Here is a 21,443-nt window from a genome sequence, read left to right on the forward strand (position 1 = left end):
GAGTGGCCATCACAAAGCTCTGACCTCAATCCTATAGAAAATGTGTGGGCAGAACTGAAAAATCGTGTGCGAGCAAGGAGGCCCACAAACCTGACTCAGTTACACCAGCTCTGTCAGGAGGAATGGGCCAAATTTCACCCAACTTATTATGGGAAGCTTGTGGAAGGCTACACGAAACATTTGACCCAAGTTAAACAATGTAAAAGGCAATGCTACCAAATACTAATTGAGTGTATGTAAACTTCTGACCCACTGGGAATGTGATTAAAGAAATAAAAGCTGAAATAAGTCATTCTCTCTACTATTATTCTGACATTTCACATCATTCAAATAAAGTGGTGATCCTAACTTATCTAAAACAGGGCATTTTTACTAGGATTAAATGTCAGTAATTGTGAAAAACTGAGTTTAAATGTATTTTGGCTAAGGTGTATGTAGACTTCCGACTTAAACTGTATTTATTTTTTAAATGTTAAAGCATATATAAAAATTCAACCATTTTCCATCCTGCAAATTAGGAATAAGCAAAGGCTTTGATTTCTGGTCAAACAGATGGAAAAGGGGTCTTAGAAAAGTAGAGTATGGTTAGTTCAGTACAGTAGAGTAGACTCGAGTAGAGTACAGTTCAGTAGAGTAGAGATGAGTAGAGTACAGTAGAGTGTCGTACAGTACAGTAATGTAGAGTAGAGTAGAGTTCAGTACAGTACAGTAGACTAGAGTAGAGTAAAGCACTGTATTGTAGAGTACAGTAGAGTTCAGTAATGTACAGTACAGAAGACTAGAGTATTTTATTTTGTATTTAACCTTTTATTTACAGTACATTACAGTACAATAAAGAAGACTAGAGCAAAGTACAGTATAGTACAGTACAGTAGACTAGACTAGACTAAAGTACAGAACTGTAGAGTAGATTGCAGTACAGTACAGTAGACTAGAGTAGAGTAAAGCACTGTATTGTAGAGTACAGTAGAGTACAGTACAGTAGAGTTCAGTAATGTACAGTACAGAAGACTAGAGTATTTTATTTTGTATTTAACCTTTTATTTACAATACATTACAGTACAATAAAGAAGACTAGAGCAAAGTACAGTATAGTACAGTACAGTAGACTAGACTAGACTAAAGTACAGAACTGTAGAGTAGATTGCAGTACTGTAGAGTACAGTAGAGTAGAGTAAAGTACAGTACAGTAGAGTAGAGTACAGAAGAGTAAAGTACAGTACCGTAGAGTACAGTAGAGTAGAGTACAGTACCGTAGAGTAGAGTAAAGTACAGAACAGTAGTTCAGAGAACAGTTCAGTACAGTAGAGTAAAGTAAAGTACAGTACCGTAGAGTACAGTAGAGTAAAATACAGTAAAGTAGAGTAGAGTACAGAAGAGTAAAATACAGTAAAGTAGAGTAGAGTACAGAAGAGTAAAGTAAAGTACAGTACCTTAGAGTAGAGTAAAGTACAGTACAGTAGAGTAGAGTACAGAAGAGTAAAGTACAGTACCGTACCGTAGAGTACAGTAGAGTAGAGTAAAGTACAGTACAGTAGAGTACAGAAGAGTAAAGTAAAGTACAGTACCGTAGAGTACAGTACCGTAGAGTAGAGTAAAGTACAGTAGATTCGAGAACAGTTCAGTACAGTAGAGTACAGAACTGTAGAGTAGAGTACAGTAGAGTTCAATACAGTGAAGTTTAGTTCAGTAGTTACCTTTATTTAACTAGGCAAGTCAGATTAAGAACAAAATCTTATTTACAATGACGGCCTACCAGGGAACAGTGGATTAACTGCCTTGTTCAGCAGCAGAAAGACAAATTTTTCCTTGTCAGTTTAGTGAATCAATCCAGTAACCTTTCGGTTAATTGCCCAATGCTCTAACCACTAGGCTACCTGCCGACCCACAAGATTAGAGTAGACTAGAGTTCAATACAATTAAGAACAGTACTGTACCTTAGAGTAGAGTTCAGTACAGTAGAGTAGGCTAGTGTTAAGTACAGTACTGTACAGTAGAGTTCAGTTAAATACAGTAGAGTTCAGTTAAATACAGTGGAGTAGAGTTCAGTACTGTACAGTAGAGTTCAGTTAAATACAGTAGAGTTCAGTACTGTACAGTAGAGTTCAGTTAAATACAGTAGAGCAGAGTTCAGTACTGTACAGTAGAGTTCAGTTAAATACAGTAGAGTAGAGTTCAGTACTGTACAGTAGAGTTCAGTACTGTACTGTAGAGTTCAGTTAAATACAGTAGAGTAGAGTTCAGTACTGTACAGTAGAGTTCAGTTAAATACAGTAGAGTAGAGTTCAGTACTGTACAGTAGAGTTCAATACAGTAAAGAGCAGTACTGTACTTTAAATTATAGTTCAGTACAGTACAGTAGACTAGAGCTAAGTACAGTACTGTACAGTACAGTAGAGTGTAGCTCAGTGGAGTACAGTAGAGTTCAGTTAAATACAGTAGAGTAGAGTTCAGTACTGTACAGTAGAGTTCAGTACTGTACAGTAGAGTTCAGTACTGTACTGTAGAGTTCAGTTAAATACAGTAGAGTAGAGTTCAGTACTGTACAGTAGAGTTCAATACAGTAAAGAACAGTACTGTACTTTAAAGTATAGTTCAGTACAGTACAGTAGAGTAGAGTTCAGTACTGTACAGTAGAGTTCAATACAGTAAAGAACAGTACTGTACTTTAAAGTATAGTTCAGTACAGTACAGTAGACTAGAGTTAAGTACAGTACAGTACAGTAGACTAGAGTTAAGTACAGTACTGTACAGTACAGTAGAGTGTAGCTCAGTGTAGCTCAGTAGGGTTCAGTTAAATACAGTACAGTAGAGCATAGTTCTGTAAAGTACAGTACAGTAGAGTATAGTACAGTAGAGTATAGTTCAGTACAGTAGAGTATAGTTCAGTACAGTAGAGTAGAGTTCAGCACAGTAGAGTTCAATACAGTAAACAGTACTGTACTTTAAAGTATAGTACAGTAGACTAGAGTTAAGTACAGTACAGTGTAGCTCAGTAGAGTTCAGATAAATACAGTACAGTAGAGCAGAGTTCGGTAAAGTACAGTACAGTAGAGTATAGTACAGTAGAGTAGAGTTCAATACAGTAAAGAACAGTACTGTACCTTAGAGTACAGTACAGTAGAGTTCAGTACTGTACAGTAGAGTAGAATAGAGTTCAGTACAGCACAGTACTGTACAGTAGAGTTCAGTTAAATACAGTAGAGTTCAATACAGTAAAGAGCAGTACTGTACATAAAAGTATAGTTCAGTACAGTACAGTAGACTAGAGTTAAGTACAGTACTGTACAGTACAGTAGAGTGTAGCTCAGTGGAGTATAGTAGAGTTCAGTTAAATACAGTACAGTAGAGCAGAGTTATGTAGAGTATAGTACAGTACAGTATAGTACAGTAGAGTAGAGTTCAGTACAGTAGAGTAGAGTAGAGTTCAATACAGTAAAGAACAGTACCTGTACCTTAGAGTTCAGTAAAGTACAGTACAGTAGAGTAAACTAGAGTACAGTACAGTAGACTAGAGTAGAGTTCAGTACAGTACACTAGAGTTCAGTACATTACAGTAGAGTAATGTAGAGTAGAGTTCAGTACAGTACAGTAGAGTACAATATAATTTACTGTATTGTACTTTACTATACTGTTCTGAACTCTACTCTACTGTGCCGTACTGTGATCTATGATGCTTTACTGTGATGTCCAAACCTGTGAAACATAGACATCTATGATTGGTACAGATTTGGTCCAGTCCATACCAACCAAATGTGGTCTTGTTTGGGGGCAGAGCTCATTAGAATAATAGCCAGTGTGTAGAATAACATCCAAACATGAAAAGGAGGATTCTACGTTTTTGTACCTTGTGTACCTATTCAGGATACATCACCATGAAGAGAATGACATCAATAATTATGCATTTATGTTTAGCAGAGATCAGGGACCCATGATGTAATTCTGTTACCTTGAAATTACCCACAACCAACCACACGTTTTTTATAATGCAGTTGATTGTGACAACCAACCCCACATTCCATGTGACAACCAACCCCTGAAACAACCAACCCTGGTCTCCCCTACAGTACATACAGTACATTACATATATTGATCCCCATTCCGGCATGGTCAGAGTGATGTCATCCAACTTTGACCTTAGAAGTTTATTTTAACAGTGACTGAGTTAGACCACAGTAACATAACCCATATACAGCCTGAAAAACATAACCCATATACAGCCTGCAAAACATAACCCATATACAGCCTGAAAAACATAACCCATATACAGCCTGCAAAACATAACCCATATACAGCCTGCAAAACATAACCCATATACAGCCTGCAAAACATAACCCATATACAGCCTGCAAAACATAACCCATATACAGCCTGCAAAACATAACCCATATACAGCCTGCAAAACATAACCCATATACAGCCTGCAAAACATAACCCATATACAGCCTGCAAAACATAACCCAGGTCCTGGAGACCAAAATGACAATAATAACACAAGTAGACTATACAATTTTGTAACGGGTTTCTTCCTCCTCTGAGGAGGAGTAGTAGGAAGGATCGGAGGACCAAAATGCAGCGTGGTATGTATCCATAATGTCATTTAATGGAAAAGGAATACAAAATACAGAAGAACAAGAGAATCCAAATGAAAACTGAAACAGTCCCGAATGGTGCAAACACTGAAACTGAGAAATAATCACCCACAAATCAAGGGTGAAAACAGGCTGCCTAAGTATGGTTCTCAATCAGGGACAACGATTGAGAACCATACCAGGCCAAACACAGAAATCCCAAATCATAGAAAAAAAGAACATAGACTGCCCACCCCAACTCACGCCCTGACCATACTAAAACAAAGACAAAACAAAGGAACTAAGGTCAGAACATGAGTACATTTGAGTATAAAACATGACTTGCATCAGATTTAAGACTTAATTCATAATTAAAGTTAAATGACAAACATTGGCATTTTCCATAACAACTTCAAGAAGAAGAGTCCTCTATTTAAATAAGTATCATAAGAAATGTTTTACTGTTGAAAAGCTTCCAGGCCTTTAATAAGTAACAGTGAGGTACAAGCTGATGATAAACTTCCTATTTCCACAGGCAGAGAAGGCCATCAGAACAGTGTATTGTGCTAACAACCTAATGCTACTGTATGCACTAGCACAGTATAGCACAGAGCTCTGTGTTATGCAACAGTACAGTACATCAGCTTAAGTGGAAAAGTATATCTAAATGTAGCTCTATGTTCTGTTCAACTATTCTTCAAAAGGAATAACTCAGGGTTTAGTTGATTACACGGATGAAAAATAGAAAATAATCGTCTAGAAACAAAAAGCCTTTTTATCCAGTTGTCAAGCCCATTACTATATCATATGAATTTGCATGCCACAAAACCTTGTGAGACCTTTTCAAATATAAATGGGCAACCCTGGCATTTCTCAGTTTCACATAAAGCACCCAGGCCTCAGCTTGTGGTTTGTGAAAAGGTTATCCTCACATTTGGCCGTTCTTTTACACAACGCACATGTTGCCATCCTGAATCCTTACAGACGAGCTTGTAAAGAGTTTCATTTGGCAACATTTGGTTTCACTGAATCTATAATGGAAACCTAGCAGGCCAGCCATAAACCTAGTCAGCTCTTCTCAAGATCCCAACTAAGGAAGGAAAACCAAGTCCAAGGAGCAGGTGATTGAGTGTGGTGTCTGGGGGTTGTAGGTTGCATTGGAGGCCTTACCTGCGGGCTGAAGCCCATGCTGGAGGAGGTAGAGTGGTGTCCCGCTGGACGGCTGCTGACAGAAAAGGGCAAAGCCAGGCTGGTGATGGGCGAGCTCAGGGTGCAGATGGGTGAGTGTGGAGGTCCTGAGGAGCTCACAGATGATGGAATGAGCAGAGATGGGTGCAAGCGGTGAGCACCCATTCCCCTATGGGCGTGGTGTGAGCAGAGCGATGGTGAGGACAGCTGACCGGAGGGGTCTGGGGGAGAGAGGGAGGACAGGAACAAGGTTGATGTACACCTGATACACACATCTCCAACATATTGTCATCAGTGTCGCTAAATTCAAAGCAGCCCTCTTCGGGTGGACATGCTGCTGAACCAACATTTAATTAATCATTATATTGTATAACAAACATGAATCCACTCATATTATTTGATCCCATGAAAACACAGGGCTCAAATGGTTTCTGTATTTGAAATCTGGTCTGAAATGTATATCCAAAGCCTTACATTGCTGATACGCAAGGGGGAAATTAGCGTAAAGTGTGTCCTGAGCTGGTTGTGTTAAATCATTCTAAAGCCTTCCCTCCAGCCTTTCCTCCATATATCCAACAACAGAATAGGAGACTGCTCACTTCCACTAGCCTCCTGTACAGGATAGTATTACCTGCCACAGAAAGACTGAACTATGTGGAATGAGACACCTTCTGAGAAAAGCGGACAAGAGGACAGGTATGGACAGGTATGGACAGGTATGGACAGGTATGGACAGGGCTACACTTTCAACATTATATTATCTGTGTGGTGTAAAATGTTTGCAGTTTTTTAAATGATTTCTGAGCGAGATTGACAAAAATAATTTTCCCCCATAAGTGTTTTAATAATAATATTAATTGGTTTATTTTATTGTATTTATCCGAGAGTTTTCAAAGGGATATCTGAGTGATTCTGACCAACAAAATCAATGGGAGGCCCCCTGCCAGCAATTTGACAATGATAACAGGGTATATAGATACTGTAACTGGCTCTAAACAAATGTATCAATCTAAAAAATGTGCTAATTGACCTACTATCAGTGACTGACATAACAAGAGGAAAAACTGTGACGCACAACCAAGTTTCGAAATTGCACCTTGTGGATTCTATTATTTGAACTCAGAACAGTAAATTGAGACCACGACTGAGAACCCCCCCTCAATTTTTTAAAATGTTTATTTTATTTATCCAAGGGCCTTCAAAAGAGGGTTGTGGGCTGCCAGTTGCCCATCCCTGATTTTAAACCTTCTTAAGCAGGATTTAGTGAAAGGCAAATCTATATGTGTGTGTAATCTTAAAACAATAAATTGACACATTTATTATACATACTCGGAGTATCAATTTAGCCTGTAGTCAATAAAACCACCATCTGTACTGCAAAAACCAACCAGTCCAAACCTATTGAAATTCCAATCCATCAAATAGAAATGTCAACACCTCAATTCAAAGTTAATTTAATAGGCTCTGTTACATTTGTTAAATTCATGGCACAAATGCTATACACACCAACATAAAAAACACATGAGCTTTACAAAAACAATAAAACATGGGTAGACAAACAGCATAAATGTAATTTGTGTCAACATGAACTTTGGTCACATAAATCACTGTGTTAAGAGAGTTTACAAGCTAGAGTGTCCCTGGTCCTTTTTAGTAAGACTGAGTGTTATGTAACTGGGAGTGTCGTTCTGTGAGAATTCTGTGGTTGGTTTGAGTTGTCCAGCTTGGCATGGTGCCCATGTGTGACAGACAGGTTTGGGCTGGGTTTCCCCACCCTCACTACATTTCCCAGTTATTCAGTGTGGGAGATGTGGGATCTGGAATTGTGAGACCCTGTGAATGCCTGGCAGTGCAGCAACTGGATCCTATTCTCCATCTCTGTATTCATTCCCCTATGGCACTGCCCTGGCTCTCTACCAGCATCACAGCTGGCTGCAAATAGCATTGGTGTCCTTCTCAAATACTTCAACTGCACATGCGTGAATAAATGAAACCATTGGAAATGTCCCAGAAGTGCAAAGACTGCACATCTGGCACTTACAGGTAGGCTCAATCAAACGCTCAACCAATTTAAAATAATAATACTATTTAAACCCAGGTCTGTCCAGCATAGGCCTGAAATCAGCACTACTCTATGTAGGTACAGGTAAAGAAAAATAAGTAATTACATACACCGGATAGGTGCAGTGAAATGTGTTGTTTTACAGGGTCAGTCATAGCAGTATGATAGGTGCAGTGAAATGTGTTGTTTTACAGGGTCAGTCATAGCAGTATGATAGGTGCAGTGAAATGTGTTGTTTTACAGGGTCAGCCATAGCAGTATGATAGGTGCAGTGAAATGTGTTGTTTTACAGGGTCAGCCATAGCAGTATGATAGGTGCAGTGAAATGTGTTGTTTTACAGGGTCAGTCATAGCAGTATGATAGGTGCAGTGAAATATGTTGTTTTACAGGGTCAGTCATAGTAGTACGATAGGTGCAGTGAAATGTGTTGTTTTACAGGGTCAGTCATAGTAGTACAGCACCCCTGAAGCAAATGATGGTTAAGTTCCTTGCTCAAGGGCACATAAAAAAAAAATCACATTGGTTGGCTAGGATATTCGAAACAAACACCTTTTGGTTACTGGCCCAGCGCTCTAACCGCTAGGCTGCCAGGACATGCACACACACGTAAACTTGGGTAGGCAAACAGAGAGTCAGGGTGGGAAGGCAATGGTGGGACCAACTGCAAGTGCAACCAAAACCTTCATAGAATTGCAACAACTGCAACATATCTAATGACCCGTATTTGAAAGAAATTGCACTACAATACAGATTCAATGCTGTGACAGTCTAATACTACGTTCCTCTATCATTAGAGATTCAGTATGATGTGGGCAGATGGATCTCATGGCAACTATCCATTCTGGATCACCAGTAAATATGATGTAGTCACTGAGTCCACAGATCTGATTTATGTAGTTATTTATGCCAAGTCTTGTTATTTTAATGTTAACACTGTGTTGAGGAATTTATGACTTCATTTCAATGTGCATCCAGGACTTGGGGCTATGGGCTATTCTAGGAGGGATGATGGGATGGAGGGAAGGAGGGAAGGAAGTAGAGTGCTGTCTTCTGTGTAGTATAGTCTAGGCTGGGATTCAAACAAAACATAATACGCCAACATCCCACTGGACTTGACTTTTAAAGTAGTGATGAGGGGAAAATCGATACGGTTACATATTATTTTTGACAATATATCGTATCGTGTTGTTTTGAGAATATCGCAGTATTATTTGTGAGGTAGTTTGCTGTAGCTGCACCAAAACTCCAGTATTTTTCTTTCATAGCTTGTCCTCCATCTTCTTTTCAAATAGGGAGACAATTTGTTTTCAGCAATTTTATTTCCATTATGTTTTCTGAATGGCTCTCTCTACTTCCCTCTGCAGCAGACATATGGTGAGAAATATGTTTGGAACATCTAAACGCAATACATATAGAATTGTGAGAATCGCAATAGATATCGTATCGGTACCTAAGTACTGTGATAATATCGTATGGTGAGGTCCCTAGCAATTCCCATCCCTATTTTAAAGTTGATTTCCCTGACGTGTGTGCTCAATAAGAAAATCGCTATAGAAAGGATTCCATCCTCTCTCTCTCAGTGTACAGCTCAGTACAGTCTCTGAACATCTATCTCATGTGATGTCAAGAAGATTTTAGTATTTTATTAGGATCTCCTGGGGTCCACAACATAAGCCTGTGGCAACCAACAAACACTTGAAGGGAGTTGTGAAGGAAATGTACTAAATGTCCGCATTACTTTCATCGTTACTAACCTCCGCTCAGTCCAAATGTATTTTCACTAGGACACTGTGGGTGTGATGTGGGAGGGTGTCCTTATTACCTGCCTCCATTATATGAACATGGAGTCACATGCTGTAGTTACACCCATAATATGAAAGTTATCAACTTGCAGAATAAATAACCTACTTTGAAAAGCATTATCAACCATCACCTCTTCAACTCCCTTAGTCTCTATACTGTAGTCTAAACTATCCGTTTTTAAGCAGTTATTCTGATTAAGTCGTGGGAACCGGGAGCACAAGGTTTTGAAATATATACCATACAACATAATCCCTCAAATTATGAAAGCAAGTCATTAAAGAGGCAGTGCAGTTAAAAATCCTGATTTGGCACAAAAATATTAAAATCCACACTACGAGGTCGAAAGAACATTGTGAAATGGTGAAAATTATCATAATGCTCTTTTTGTGTAAGAGCTGTTGGTAAACAAAATGCCTGGAATTTCAGCCTGTTTAGGTGGGATGGACATGTTGGCCCACATCATGCCATCACAATGTGATCTGATTATATTAGACCAATGACTGTTCTTCTGGGTAAGGGGTGTGCCCTCCTATCAACCAATCAGTGCTGTGTATGTAAATATCTTCAAATTTGTTTCCTAATGACCACATGATAAGACTGGGCATTTAAAAGGCCAAAGGAGGCTCAGGGAAATAAACTACACAAAATATATTTTGGAGTTATTTTCATTAAACAAACACATACAAACACACACAGTGATTTATTACAATCACAAAGAATGCACGGGGGCTTTAATGACATGTTCCTGAAAAAAAACATGAATGGACCCAAAAGGAGTTGAATAAATGGGCATGGCAGAAATGTGTTTAGAAATGTGTTTATCCAAAATGTGTTTATCCAGAAATGTGTTTATCCAGAAATGTGGATAAATAACCTATTTCATTGAATAATGTACTAAAAGGGAGAGATGGCAGCCAGTGAATGGTTTTGAAAGAGTCAGTGGAGAGATTGAGCTTAACTGTGACATGATTTGTCCCTAATGACTCCTGGGACTGAAAATAGGGAGGGACTACATGAACTTATCCAATATGTTGCAAAACAGTAAAAAAAATAGAAATACGTTGTGTGCCCTAATGAACATGAGTCTGATAAAGACCTGGGATAGATACAGTAGAGGCATCTCCACTGCACGTGCATCTCTCCAACCACCCTCTGCTGTAAGCAGCACAGACAGACACTACAACATGAATCCTGACCCCCTGACATCACCATAGCAGTCTAAAGAGGGTCATTGTACTGTAATTGTTGCTGTACCCACATAATCCAATAGAACATCTATTGTTATATGCCGCTTATACCACATACACTTGCCTCAGTGTTCCCCTTGGAAACATTAGTGTGGGGGTGGCAATGCTGCAGTTGTAGAGGCCCTCTTGGCCGCAGAGACAAAATGCTTCTGTTTTAAAGCTAATTTCCTGCAATTGTACACTTTTTGCCAAAATCAAAGGGAGCCCAATGCCATGCCATTTTAGATTCTCCCTGACTGTCTAGTTGTTATTTTGGAGATTGTTAGTTCTCAAAGATTCTCTTATTAAAAAATATATAGGTCCACTATATTTTCTACATACTTTATATCTGCTTTTAGTATTTTAAGTTTACACTGAAAACTATTTACCATCCCAAAAATTATATATAAACAAATAATAATATTGATAATTATTATTTGTAACTTTTTGCAGTGGCGACCACGATTTAGCAGCGACGGTGAGCCTCTGCTAAATGCATATAGGGGAAACACTGTCTCACAAAATCACTTGTCTCCCTCTCCTGTAAAGATGTGTTTTTCCCTAAGAAGGCATGTGTAGCTTTCTACATGTGAAGGCATGTGTAGCTTTCTACATGTGAAGGCATGTAGAAAGCTATCCCCGCGCTGCCAGTCTGCTTTCACTATAGCCCAGGCAGCGGCACTCATCATCAGGAAAACATAAGCCCAGTGCTGGGAAGAAACCCTCTTCCATTGGCTTCCTCTCCCATCCAATCATACAGTGCATTCGGGAAGTATTCAGACACCTTCACTTTTTCCAAATCTTGTTACGTTACAGCCTTATTCTAAAATGTATTAAATCGTTTTTTGCCTCATCAATCCACACACAATACCTCATAATGAAAAAGCAAAAAAAAAAAAATTCCAATTTTTTTTTGCAAATATATAAAAAAAAAAAAGAATTAATCAGACACTTCACTCAGTACTTTGTTGAAGCACCTTTGGCAGCGATTACAACCTTGAGTCTTCTTGGGTATGATGCTACATGCTTGGCACACCTGCATTTGGGGAGTTTCTCCATTTTTTTCTGCAGATCCTCTCAAACTCTGTCAAATTGGATGGGAGCGTTGCTGCACAGCTATTGTCAGGTCTCTCCAGAAATGTTCGAACAGGTTCAAGTCCGAGCTCTGGCTGGGCCACTCAAGGACATTCAGAGACTTTTCCTGAAGCCACTCCTGCGTTGTCTAGGCTGTGTGGTTAAGGTTGTTGTCCTGTTGGAAGGTTAACCTTCACCCCTGTTTGAGGTCCTGAGCGCTCTGGAACAGATTTTCATCAAGGATCTCTCTGTAATTTGCTTCGTTCATCTTTCCCTTGATCCTGACTAGTCTCCCAGTCCCTGCCGCTGAAAAACATCCCCACAGCATGATTCTGACACCACCATGCTTCACCATAGGGATGGTGCCAGGTTTCCTCCAGACGTGGTGCTTAGCATTCAGGCCAAATAGTTCAATCTTGGTTTCATCAGACCAGAGAATCTTGTTTCTCATGGTCAGAGTCCTTTAGGTGACTTTTGGCAAACTCCAAACAGGCTGTCATGTGCCTTATACTGAGGGGTGGCTTCCTTATGGCCACTCTACCATAAAGGCCTGATTGGTGGAGTGCTGCAGAGGTGGTTGACCTTCCAGAAGGTTCTCCCATTTCCCCAGAGGATCTCTGGACCTCTGTCAGAGTGACCATCGGGTTATTGGTCACCTCCCTCGATTGCTCAGTTTGGCCGTGCGGTCAGCTATAGGAAGATTCTTAATGGTTCCAAACTTCTTCCATTTAAGAATGATGGAGGCCACTGTGTTCTTGGGGACCTTCAATGCCACAGACATTTGTGGGTACCATTTCCCAGATGTTTGCTTCGACACAATCCTATCTCGGAGCTTTAGAATAAAGCTGTAACGTAACAAAATGTGGAAAAAGTCAAGGCGTCTGAATAGTTTCCGAATTCACTGTAGGTCAGCCCAGATATTCCACAGGATAATCTCTTCCATTCGCCCAATCTGCTTTACCCAGTACTGAAACATTGCATTAAACCTTCTGGTTTGAGCAGACCTTTCTCATGTGTAGTTTTTATGCATGTGCATGTAATGTAGTCTCCCCTCCCCGTGGCTTTGGTTGGTTTCAGGTGACAAAAGTACTTCCAAGTTTGGATTGCTGCACTATTCTCAGTCCTCGGAGACAGAATCCTCTCCAGGCTATGTGTGAGACATGTCAACCCACCACAACACAGAGAAGTGTTAAAGTCATCTGCATGCCCTCTGGAGGTTCCCATCATCCTCTTGTCTATTCTGAACCGCAGATAGCATGTTATCATTGGGACTTTCCATAGCAAATGAACACCTCAGGAACTTTAACAAGGCAATAGAAGCGCTTCAGTTCTGTACAACCCGTTTAAACGCAGTTCAACAAACCAATGATTAGATGAAACTCTAATCAAGGCACATGACTAGTTTTATCTGTTATTTAGATGTCAGATAAGTGTTTTGTTGATGAATATGTTTTACTGAATCAAAATTCTACCGGTTGCATATGATATGAATTACACACCAGATGGGAACTGTGAGGGCTGTGTTGTAACATCCCACTGGGAACAGATGTCAATTCAACATCTTTTCCAGGTTGGTTCAACGTAATTTCATATAAATTCTGTGGAAAAACGTTGATTCAACTAGTGTGTGCCCATTGGGATGTTGACATATACAAATATTCTAGTTGACACAGTTTTCAGGCAAAGACAAAAGAAAATGTCCACCAAGAGGTTGAATATTAGAAATCAGGTGTCTTAAAAATATAAGGTAGTTGATACCACGATGCTTCACTAGAATACCCTGCCAGTCATGTTTTTTGTGTTGTTTTTATGGAAAATGTTATTGATTTTGTTTTAACAGTGACTCAATTGTCAGTTCCATGTAAAGTAATTGAATGATTATGTTTCCAATCATGTTAACATACTGTTGTCATTTTTAACCATGTACAATAAGAAACCAAAAATGTCCAATGCAGACACTATTTTACATTATATCATATACAGTACATGTATATAAAACTGTAACTGGTTGATACAGGTGAGACAAACAGAAATAGCATAAGTGATGCACAGGTGTGTTCCTGCTAGGGGGTTTATCACAGGTGTGTTTCTGCTAGCGGGTATATCACAGGTGTGTTCCTGCTAGGGGATTTATCACAGGTGTGTTCCTGCTAGGGGGTTTATCACAGGTGTGTGCCTGCTCGGGGGTTTATCACAGGTGTGTTCCTGCTAGGGGGTTTATCACAGGTGTGTTCCTGCTAGGGGGTTTATCACAGGTGTGTTCCTGCTAGGTTTTTTTTCACAAGTGTGTTCCTGCTCGTGGGTTTATCACAGGTGTGTTCCTGCTAGGGGGTTTATCACAGGTGTGTTCCTGCTAGGGGGTTTATCACAGGTGTTTTCCTTTACCTGTGCGTCTCCTGTGCTGGTGAAGTGGGCAAATGCCTGTGAAGCACAAGCATGCTGTGGGCGAGCCGCCCGTCTCCCCCGGGCACCATCGCTGAGGAGGTGGGGCTACCGAGCACTGGCTCTTGAGGAAGCCTGTACGGGCATATCACATGGGAAAAGACTGTTAAACCCACTGGATGAGGAATTCTCTTTAGAACACAGCAGAGCTCACATGCACAATGAAAACAGAAATCTCACAACAGCTGATGAGTCCACCAATCTACTACCTTTATAAAGTGGAAGGTAGTTCAATCATGCATAAGCCAATTATGTTTACATACATTTCAAGTAACATACTTTAGTCCATACATTGAGAATAAAACAAGAACAAAGACCAGTGGGTGCAGTAAAACAAAACAAAAAGGTAAAAAAGTGAACCGTTTTTTATTGGGATCTAGGGATTGGAAGCACTTCAAAGACGTTCTACTGAAATGGCCTCTAGACGACCCAACGAAAACACTCCAAGTAAAACACTCAGTGGTGTAAAGTACTTAAGTTGTGCTTCAAAGTATTTTTACTTAAGTCGTTTTTTTGGGTATCTGTACTTTACATTACTATTTATATTTTTGACTACTTTCACTTTACTAGAAAAAAATGTTTTCCCTGACACCCAAAAGTACTTGTTACATTTTGAATGCTTAGCAGGACAGTTCTACCTGCTAATGGTCCAATTCACACACTTATCAACAGAACCTCCCTGGTCATTCCTACTGCCTCTGATATGGCAGAATCACTAAACACAAATGCATCATTTGTAAATGATGTCTGACTGTTGGAGTGTGCCCCTGGCTATCTATAAAAAAAATTAAATAAGATAATTGTGCCATCTGGTTTGCTTAAAATTATTCATACTTTTACTCTTAATATTTAAGTATATTTAAAACCAAATACTTTTAGATTTTTACTCAAGTAGTAATTTACTTGGTGACATTCACTTTTACTTGAGTCATTTTCTATTAAAGGTATCTTTACGTTTACTCAAGTCTGACAATTGGGTACTTTTTCCACCAAGGACAACACTCCAAGGACAACACTCCAAGGACACACTCCAAGGACAACACTCCAAGGACACACTCCAAGGACAACACTCCAAGGACAACACTCCAAGGACAACACTCCAAGGACACACTCCAAGGACAACACTCCAAGGACACACTCCAAGGACAACACTCCAAGGACAACACTCCAAGGACAACACTCCAAGGACACACTCCAAGGACAACACTCCAAGGACACACTCCAAGGACAACACTCCAAGGACAACACTCCAAGGACAACACTCCAAGGACAACACTCCAAGGACAACACTCCAAGGACAACACTCCAAGGACAACACTCCAAGGACAACACTCCAAGGACAACACTCCAAGGACAACACTCCAAGGACAACACTCCAAGGACAACACTCCAAGGACAACACTCCAAGGACAACACTCCAAGGACAACACTCCAAGGACAACACTCCAAGGACAACACTCCAAGGACAACACTCCAAGGACAACACTCCAAGGACAACACTCCAAGGACAACACTCCAAGGACAACACTCCAAGGACAACACTCCAAGGACACACTCCAAGGACAACACTCCAAGGACAACACTCCAAGGACACACTCCAAGGACAACACTCCAAGGACAACACTCCAAGGACACACTCCAAGGACAACACTCCAAGGACAACACTCCAAGGACAACACTCCAAGGACACACTCCAAGGACAACACTCCAAGGACAACACTCCAAGGACAACACTCCAAGGACACACTCCAAGGACAACACTCCAAGGACAACACTCCAAGGACAACACTCCAAGGACACACTCCAAGGACAACACTCCAAGGACACACTCCAAGGACAACACTCCAAGGACAACACTCCAAGGACAACACTCCAAGGACACACTCCAAGGACAACACTCCAAGGACACACTCCAAGGACAACACTCCAAGGACAACACTCCAAGGACAACACTCCAAGGACAACACTCCAAGGAAAACAGTCTGTTTGATTTTATTGATTTCAGACACTTCCTTCCTTTAAAGGGCCAGGTTTACAAGACCTCTGCTTGTATTGTAGCTTTCTTGGAACAGAATCATCCTGCCTACTTGTATTTGGTTTCCAAGGTAATCAAGACAGGGGGTCAGAGTTCAGCGGTGTAGTCCAATACATCAAGAACGTTATAAACAGAGTATGGCTGGAGGGACAGACCTACAACAGTGTCATCTATTGTTGTTGTGTGACCATTTGATAAGAAGTCACCTTCAAGTGTCTTTTGTTGAGCCGATGGCTACATTAGAGAAGAGTGGAAACAGGACTCTCCGACACTTCCATTTCACAAGATACCACTCATTAGGTGACCTATTGTGTTGCGTTATGTGTTGTAGGTAGGCTTTTTGAGAGTGCAGATGTATTGAACTTTACCTAGAAGTGTTGGCAAGCAGACATTAGATTAAGGATTTTTGGATGACCTCGTCCGAAAAATTGCAAGAAACTATGTTAGCTCTTTGCACCCATATTCTGGTCTGAAGGCCTAATTAGAACGACGCAACAATGAGCATTACCCATACCTAAACAATTATCTTATAGAAAATAAAAAAGTATCTTTGGCACAGTAAAGACGGAGTGCATACTGGTGATGCTGACAATGCAGCTCTTTGAATGTAATAGGTCATTCACCAGCTTTAAACCTCATGCTATACTATCTACACTTTTAGGCAAAAGGATTCCCAAACGGTTCTTCGGCTGTACCCATAGGATAACCCTATTTGGTTCCAGGTTAAACCCTTTTTGGTTCCAGGTAGAACTATTTTGGGTTCCATGTAGAACCCTCTGGGGAAACGGTTTTACATGGAATCCAATAAAGTTATTCCTGGAACCAAACTGACTCTACTTGGAACCAAAAAGTGTTCTTCAAAGGGTTATTCTATGGGGACAGCCAAAGATACCATTTCGGTTCTAGATAGCACCTTTTTTTCTAAGAGTGTACTGCCAAATTCTCTAGAATGACATTGGAGGCACTATATCCAAGCTGTGAAATCTGAGCTGATGCAGCATGAGAGAGAAGACAGTGGAAAAAACGGTGTGTGCGTGTGTGCGCGTGCCTATACCCCATAGCATGTGATCCAGGCAGGGGAAGTTTTGACCCCAGGTTCAACTTCATGGTCAGGGTTTATTCATCAACTCATTCTTCGAGTCAGCTCTGCTCTGAATAGCCCCGCCCTCTCTGCCTTTCTCAGGGCCTGACCCGTATACACAAGGCATCTAATGGAAGGAGTGTTGATCTAGTTCCACCCTGTACATACTGTATAATCTTATTCATTATGATATAAAAGGCCAAACAGATCCGAGGTTTCGGCCATGCCTTATGTAAGACACAAGTCTCTCAGAGACAATGTTCTCTTCTAAAGAAAATGTTTTTTGCCAAACAACGTAATCAAATGAGTGAGATTTAATTTTTTTAAAGACACAAAGTTCCTTTGACCTAGACTGAGACATGGAATAATTTAATACACAGTGTCCAGACTTCCCTCTCTCCTGATCCTCGCATTAATGAATTTCATGGCCAAAACAATTCCCCTTCTGTTGCCTTCTAGTACAATATTAGGGAGAAGCTGTTAGCTCATTTACAGTAATACAGCTCATTTACAGTTAATACATACTGTAGCAAAGCAGCTTATACCATTGGATAACAAATCTGCCTCATGAGAGTATATCAATTTGACTCTCTTTGGTAAATACGGAACAATAACAATAATTCTAAAACAGGAACACAAGCAATTGCACACACACACACATACACACACACACACACACACACACACACAGTTGATTGTTGTACAGTGCGTATTCCCTGAGCCAGATTCCATCACAGGTTGAACCTCAGGTGCACCAGAAGAAATATTGAGCTCTGAGCTCATGATCGAATATCTTGACAAGGGATCTCAGAGCATACCCAATCACCACAGTAGTGCTTTCATCCTGAGGCCATTTCAGAAGAACAACCAGGTTAATATCTGTCGGCTGAGCCTGGCTGGTCCTCACTCACTTTTACCAGAGATGGAGAAAACCATCTAGTCTGTGCAGTCAGTCACTGACAGAGGAATACTCACTGCACTGATGTCAGACACATATATCACCTCAACTAGCTGTTCAACGGTCTCTTGTTTATAGGTTGACAATAAACGAGCAAAATGCAGTGAGCAAAATAATCAGAATATAGCAATTAATGTTCCGGAAGGTGAGTTCCAATGTGAGTCCCCAATACTGCCACTTGGAATCCACTTGCAATATCATGTTCATCACATACATTGTGCAGTTTACCGGTAAACTTCATGACAAAATACGCCCATAATAAAACAGAACTCAGATATCTTATTCAAGCTCTTATTTTGAAATTACCAGCAAACCATCCATCATCTGTAGTTTGCCTCTGAGTATACTGTAGGCTACAGTGCAATGAGGAGCATGCTGCTGGTGCTGGCATTGTTTTTGTACACGGACTGGCCTGGGACTTGGGGTTGTCTGTGAAACATTGACCTAAAGCAATTAAGTTCCCCTTTAAACCTCAACCAAATAAAAGGGACAGCTGCAGACCTTCACAATGGACCAAACCTCACCTTAGACACAGACCTGACATGCTGTAAAACATAATTGTTATCTTTAAATGGTGGGGTCTTGACTGACTAAATACCCCCTTCCAGGTTGAAGGGCGTATTTAGCAACGACCATGGACTTGGGAGGATATGGACTAGGTGTGAGGCTTATTTGTGGAAATCTAGCTAGTGCTCTCGCAGCCTGCAAAAGTTAAATAGCTATAACATGGAGTCCATCTAGGAATGGTCTTCCATGTAGGCAACACTGTGAAAGATAAGCTCTGTCCAGTCAACAGGGAAGAGGGTTCAAGAAAAACATCTGACACACACAAACAGCTGAATTAATAGACATAAAAGAGAATAGTGGTGATGAAACAATATTGTACTTGTAGAATAAGTTCATATTTCGAGGGAAATAATATAGCCTAGTGTATAATGTTTCTAAAACGATAGCAGGGGAGTGACCAACTCTCAACAACAGCAACAACAACAAACAACTTATCACCAGAGCGTTCTGTCAAAAAGAAGTATCAGAATGCCAGTTAATAACCTTCCTAAATATTCTGAAATAAAAATAAGATATATATGTTTATATAAAGCTATTGAGATGTTTTTATTTTGTATAATTGAGAATGCATTATAACAGGGTACGTTTTTTCTGAATGGATTATCTAAATAAAGGTAGCCTGAAAAAACGAAATGCTGAATGATCATTGTTGGCTTGAGCAATAATCAGTTTGCCAAATCTTCATATTCACGCGTTATTATTGCACGTCCTGGATTGAAATGTCTCCCTGCCGAGCATGTATTACTTAAACGTTTCAATGTGTCCTCTATGTTGTAATCATCATAATGTATTACAAATTGGTTACAAAGTATCCCGCGTAAAAGTTTCTCCTTGAACGATAATAGACTTGCCTATTAGGCTACTTTCTCTATGTCATGATGACTGATGTTTTCAAACATACCACAACAACAGTGTTCCAGAGGTCTTTGCAATGGAAGGACCAGTGGCAATTACAAATTGTAATGTCACATTTTATATCGCATGAAACTTACCAAAAGAAAGGAATGGTTTGGTTTCCATGTTAGCTCATACCAGCGGATCTTCCCAACAGCAATACCGGCCTATCACAGATCAAGAAGCCAAACGTATGCTCTAGTGAAAGTGACAGTTCTAGCCTTGGTCGAAATCCAGCGATGTCACCGCCGACTTCGTGAAATCCGGACGTGAATTCAGATTCACAATACCTTCCGCTTACTGTGTTTTGTCCCACCACCATTGCTCGTGTGCTTACCACAACCTATGCTGGGAACCCTCCAAGGGGGATTCCCAGTATGGCTTAAAGAATCAACGACAGCCTATTGTTTAGACCTATTATTGTGCCCCCATAATTGAGCCCTAAATGCTGATTGTCAGAAAGCTGTTGTATATAAGACCGTGTACCACTGGTATGACCAAACGTTTATTTGTACTGCTGTAATTAGGCTGGTAACCAGTTTATAATAGCAATAAGGCACCTCAGGGGTTTGTGGTATTTTGCCAATATACCACTGTAAAGGGCTATGTCCATGTACTCTGCGTTGCGTGGTGCTAAGAACACCCATTAGCGGCGGTATATTGGCCATATACCACACCCCCTCTGCCTTTTTGCTTAATCATAGTACAATAACTTTATTTTCCTCTACACACAATATTGAGTAGGCTATTACATTCACATAGGCCTAGTATATATAACATATTTTACAATGATATTTAACTTTGAAAAAGGAAACAATTTTACATTGTTGTTTTAAATACCGTTGTCTAGTATATTATTTTAGTGATTATATGTTTTAAAATGCTCAATGTTCAACAAACTTGGGGGCAGCGTATACTTTCTTGGTGAAGTGTTTCCAGCGAATACGAACGAGGAAAAGCATTTGGTAACATAACAGGCTGAGGGCTGAGATAGTGAGATCTGAGCTTCACGGTTCAGACACCCTCCTCTCAGGGAAAGATGCTCCAGCAGAATGATGACTTTTCCTGTTGTGTTTAACTCTCTCCACAGAGACACCTAGCCAGCCAATCCATTAGCTGTTGGAGTCCGTGTTGAGTGGAGTATGTTTTAGCAAAAAACAGATCAACTCCCTAACACCTACCTGTGTCCAAAATGGCACCCTATTCCCCATATAGTGTGCTACTTTTGACCAGAGCCCTGGCAAAAAAAGAACAAATAAGTGTGCAATGCATTTCCTATCGGTATAACATATCGGTATGTTCCAGATTTAACATAATTACATTCATTATCTGATATGTTTGATCTCGTCTTAATGAATAGACCAAGAAATGTCATCCTGTTCCTTCTCACATTCTTAATATATACAAATACTACACATGTTGTACAAAAAGACTGCCATAAATCTCCACACTTCCTTCCCCTGTCTCCCACTTCAAGGAAAACCCTCCCAGTGCACATACATCATAAAATTATCTTTCCCCCAGACCTGCACCTCTCCCTC

General features: G+C 40.2%; 1 protein-coding gene across 2 annotated transcripts in view; it reads right to left on the reverse strand.

Annotated features, from left to right (window-relative positions):
• LOC110525318 (retinoic acid receptor RXR-alpha-B) overlaps positions 1 to 20,286 on the reverse strand; it is a 37,053-nt gene extending 16,767 nt beyond the window's left edge. For both annotated transcript variants that reach the window (XM_021605336.3, XM_021605337.3), the window contains exons 1-3: positions 20,001 to 20,286; positions 14,311 to 14,442; positions 5,742 to 5,980 (exon numbers count right to left, since the gene is read on the reverse strand). In XM_021605336.3, coding sequence (XP_021461011.3) covers positions 5,742 to 5,980; positions 14,311 to 14,442; positions 20,001 to 20,028 — 399 coding nt within the window. In that variant the 5' untranslated portion in view covers positions 20,029 to 20,286. The remainder of the gene's footprint in view (positions 1 to 5,741; positions 5,981 to 14,310; positions 14,443 to 20,000) is intronic.
• Between the last annotated feature and the right edge of the window lie 1,157 nt (positions 20,287 to 21,443).

The sequence above is a fragment of the Oncorhynchus mykiss genome, chromosome 6, assembly GCF_057628025.1.
Source record: "Oncorhynchus mykiss isolate SJ-2025 chromosome 6, ASM5762802v1, whole genome shotgun sequence".
NCBI classification, from domain to species: domain Eukaryota; kingdom Metazoa; phylum Chordata; class Actinopteri; order Salmoniformes; family Salmonidae; genus Oncorhynchus; species Oncorhynchus mykiss.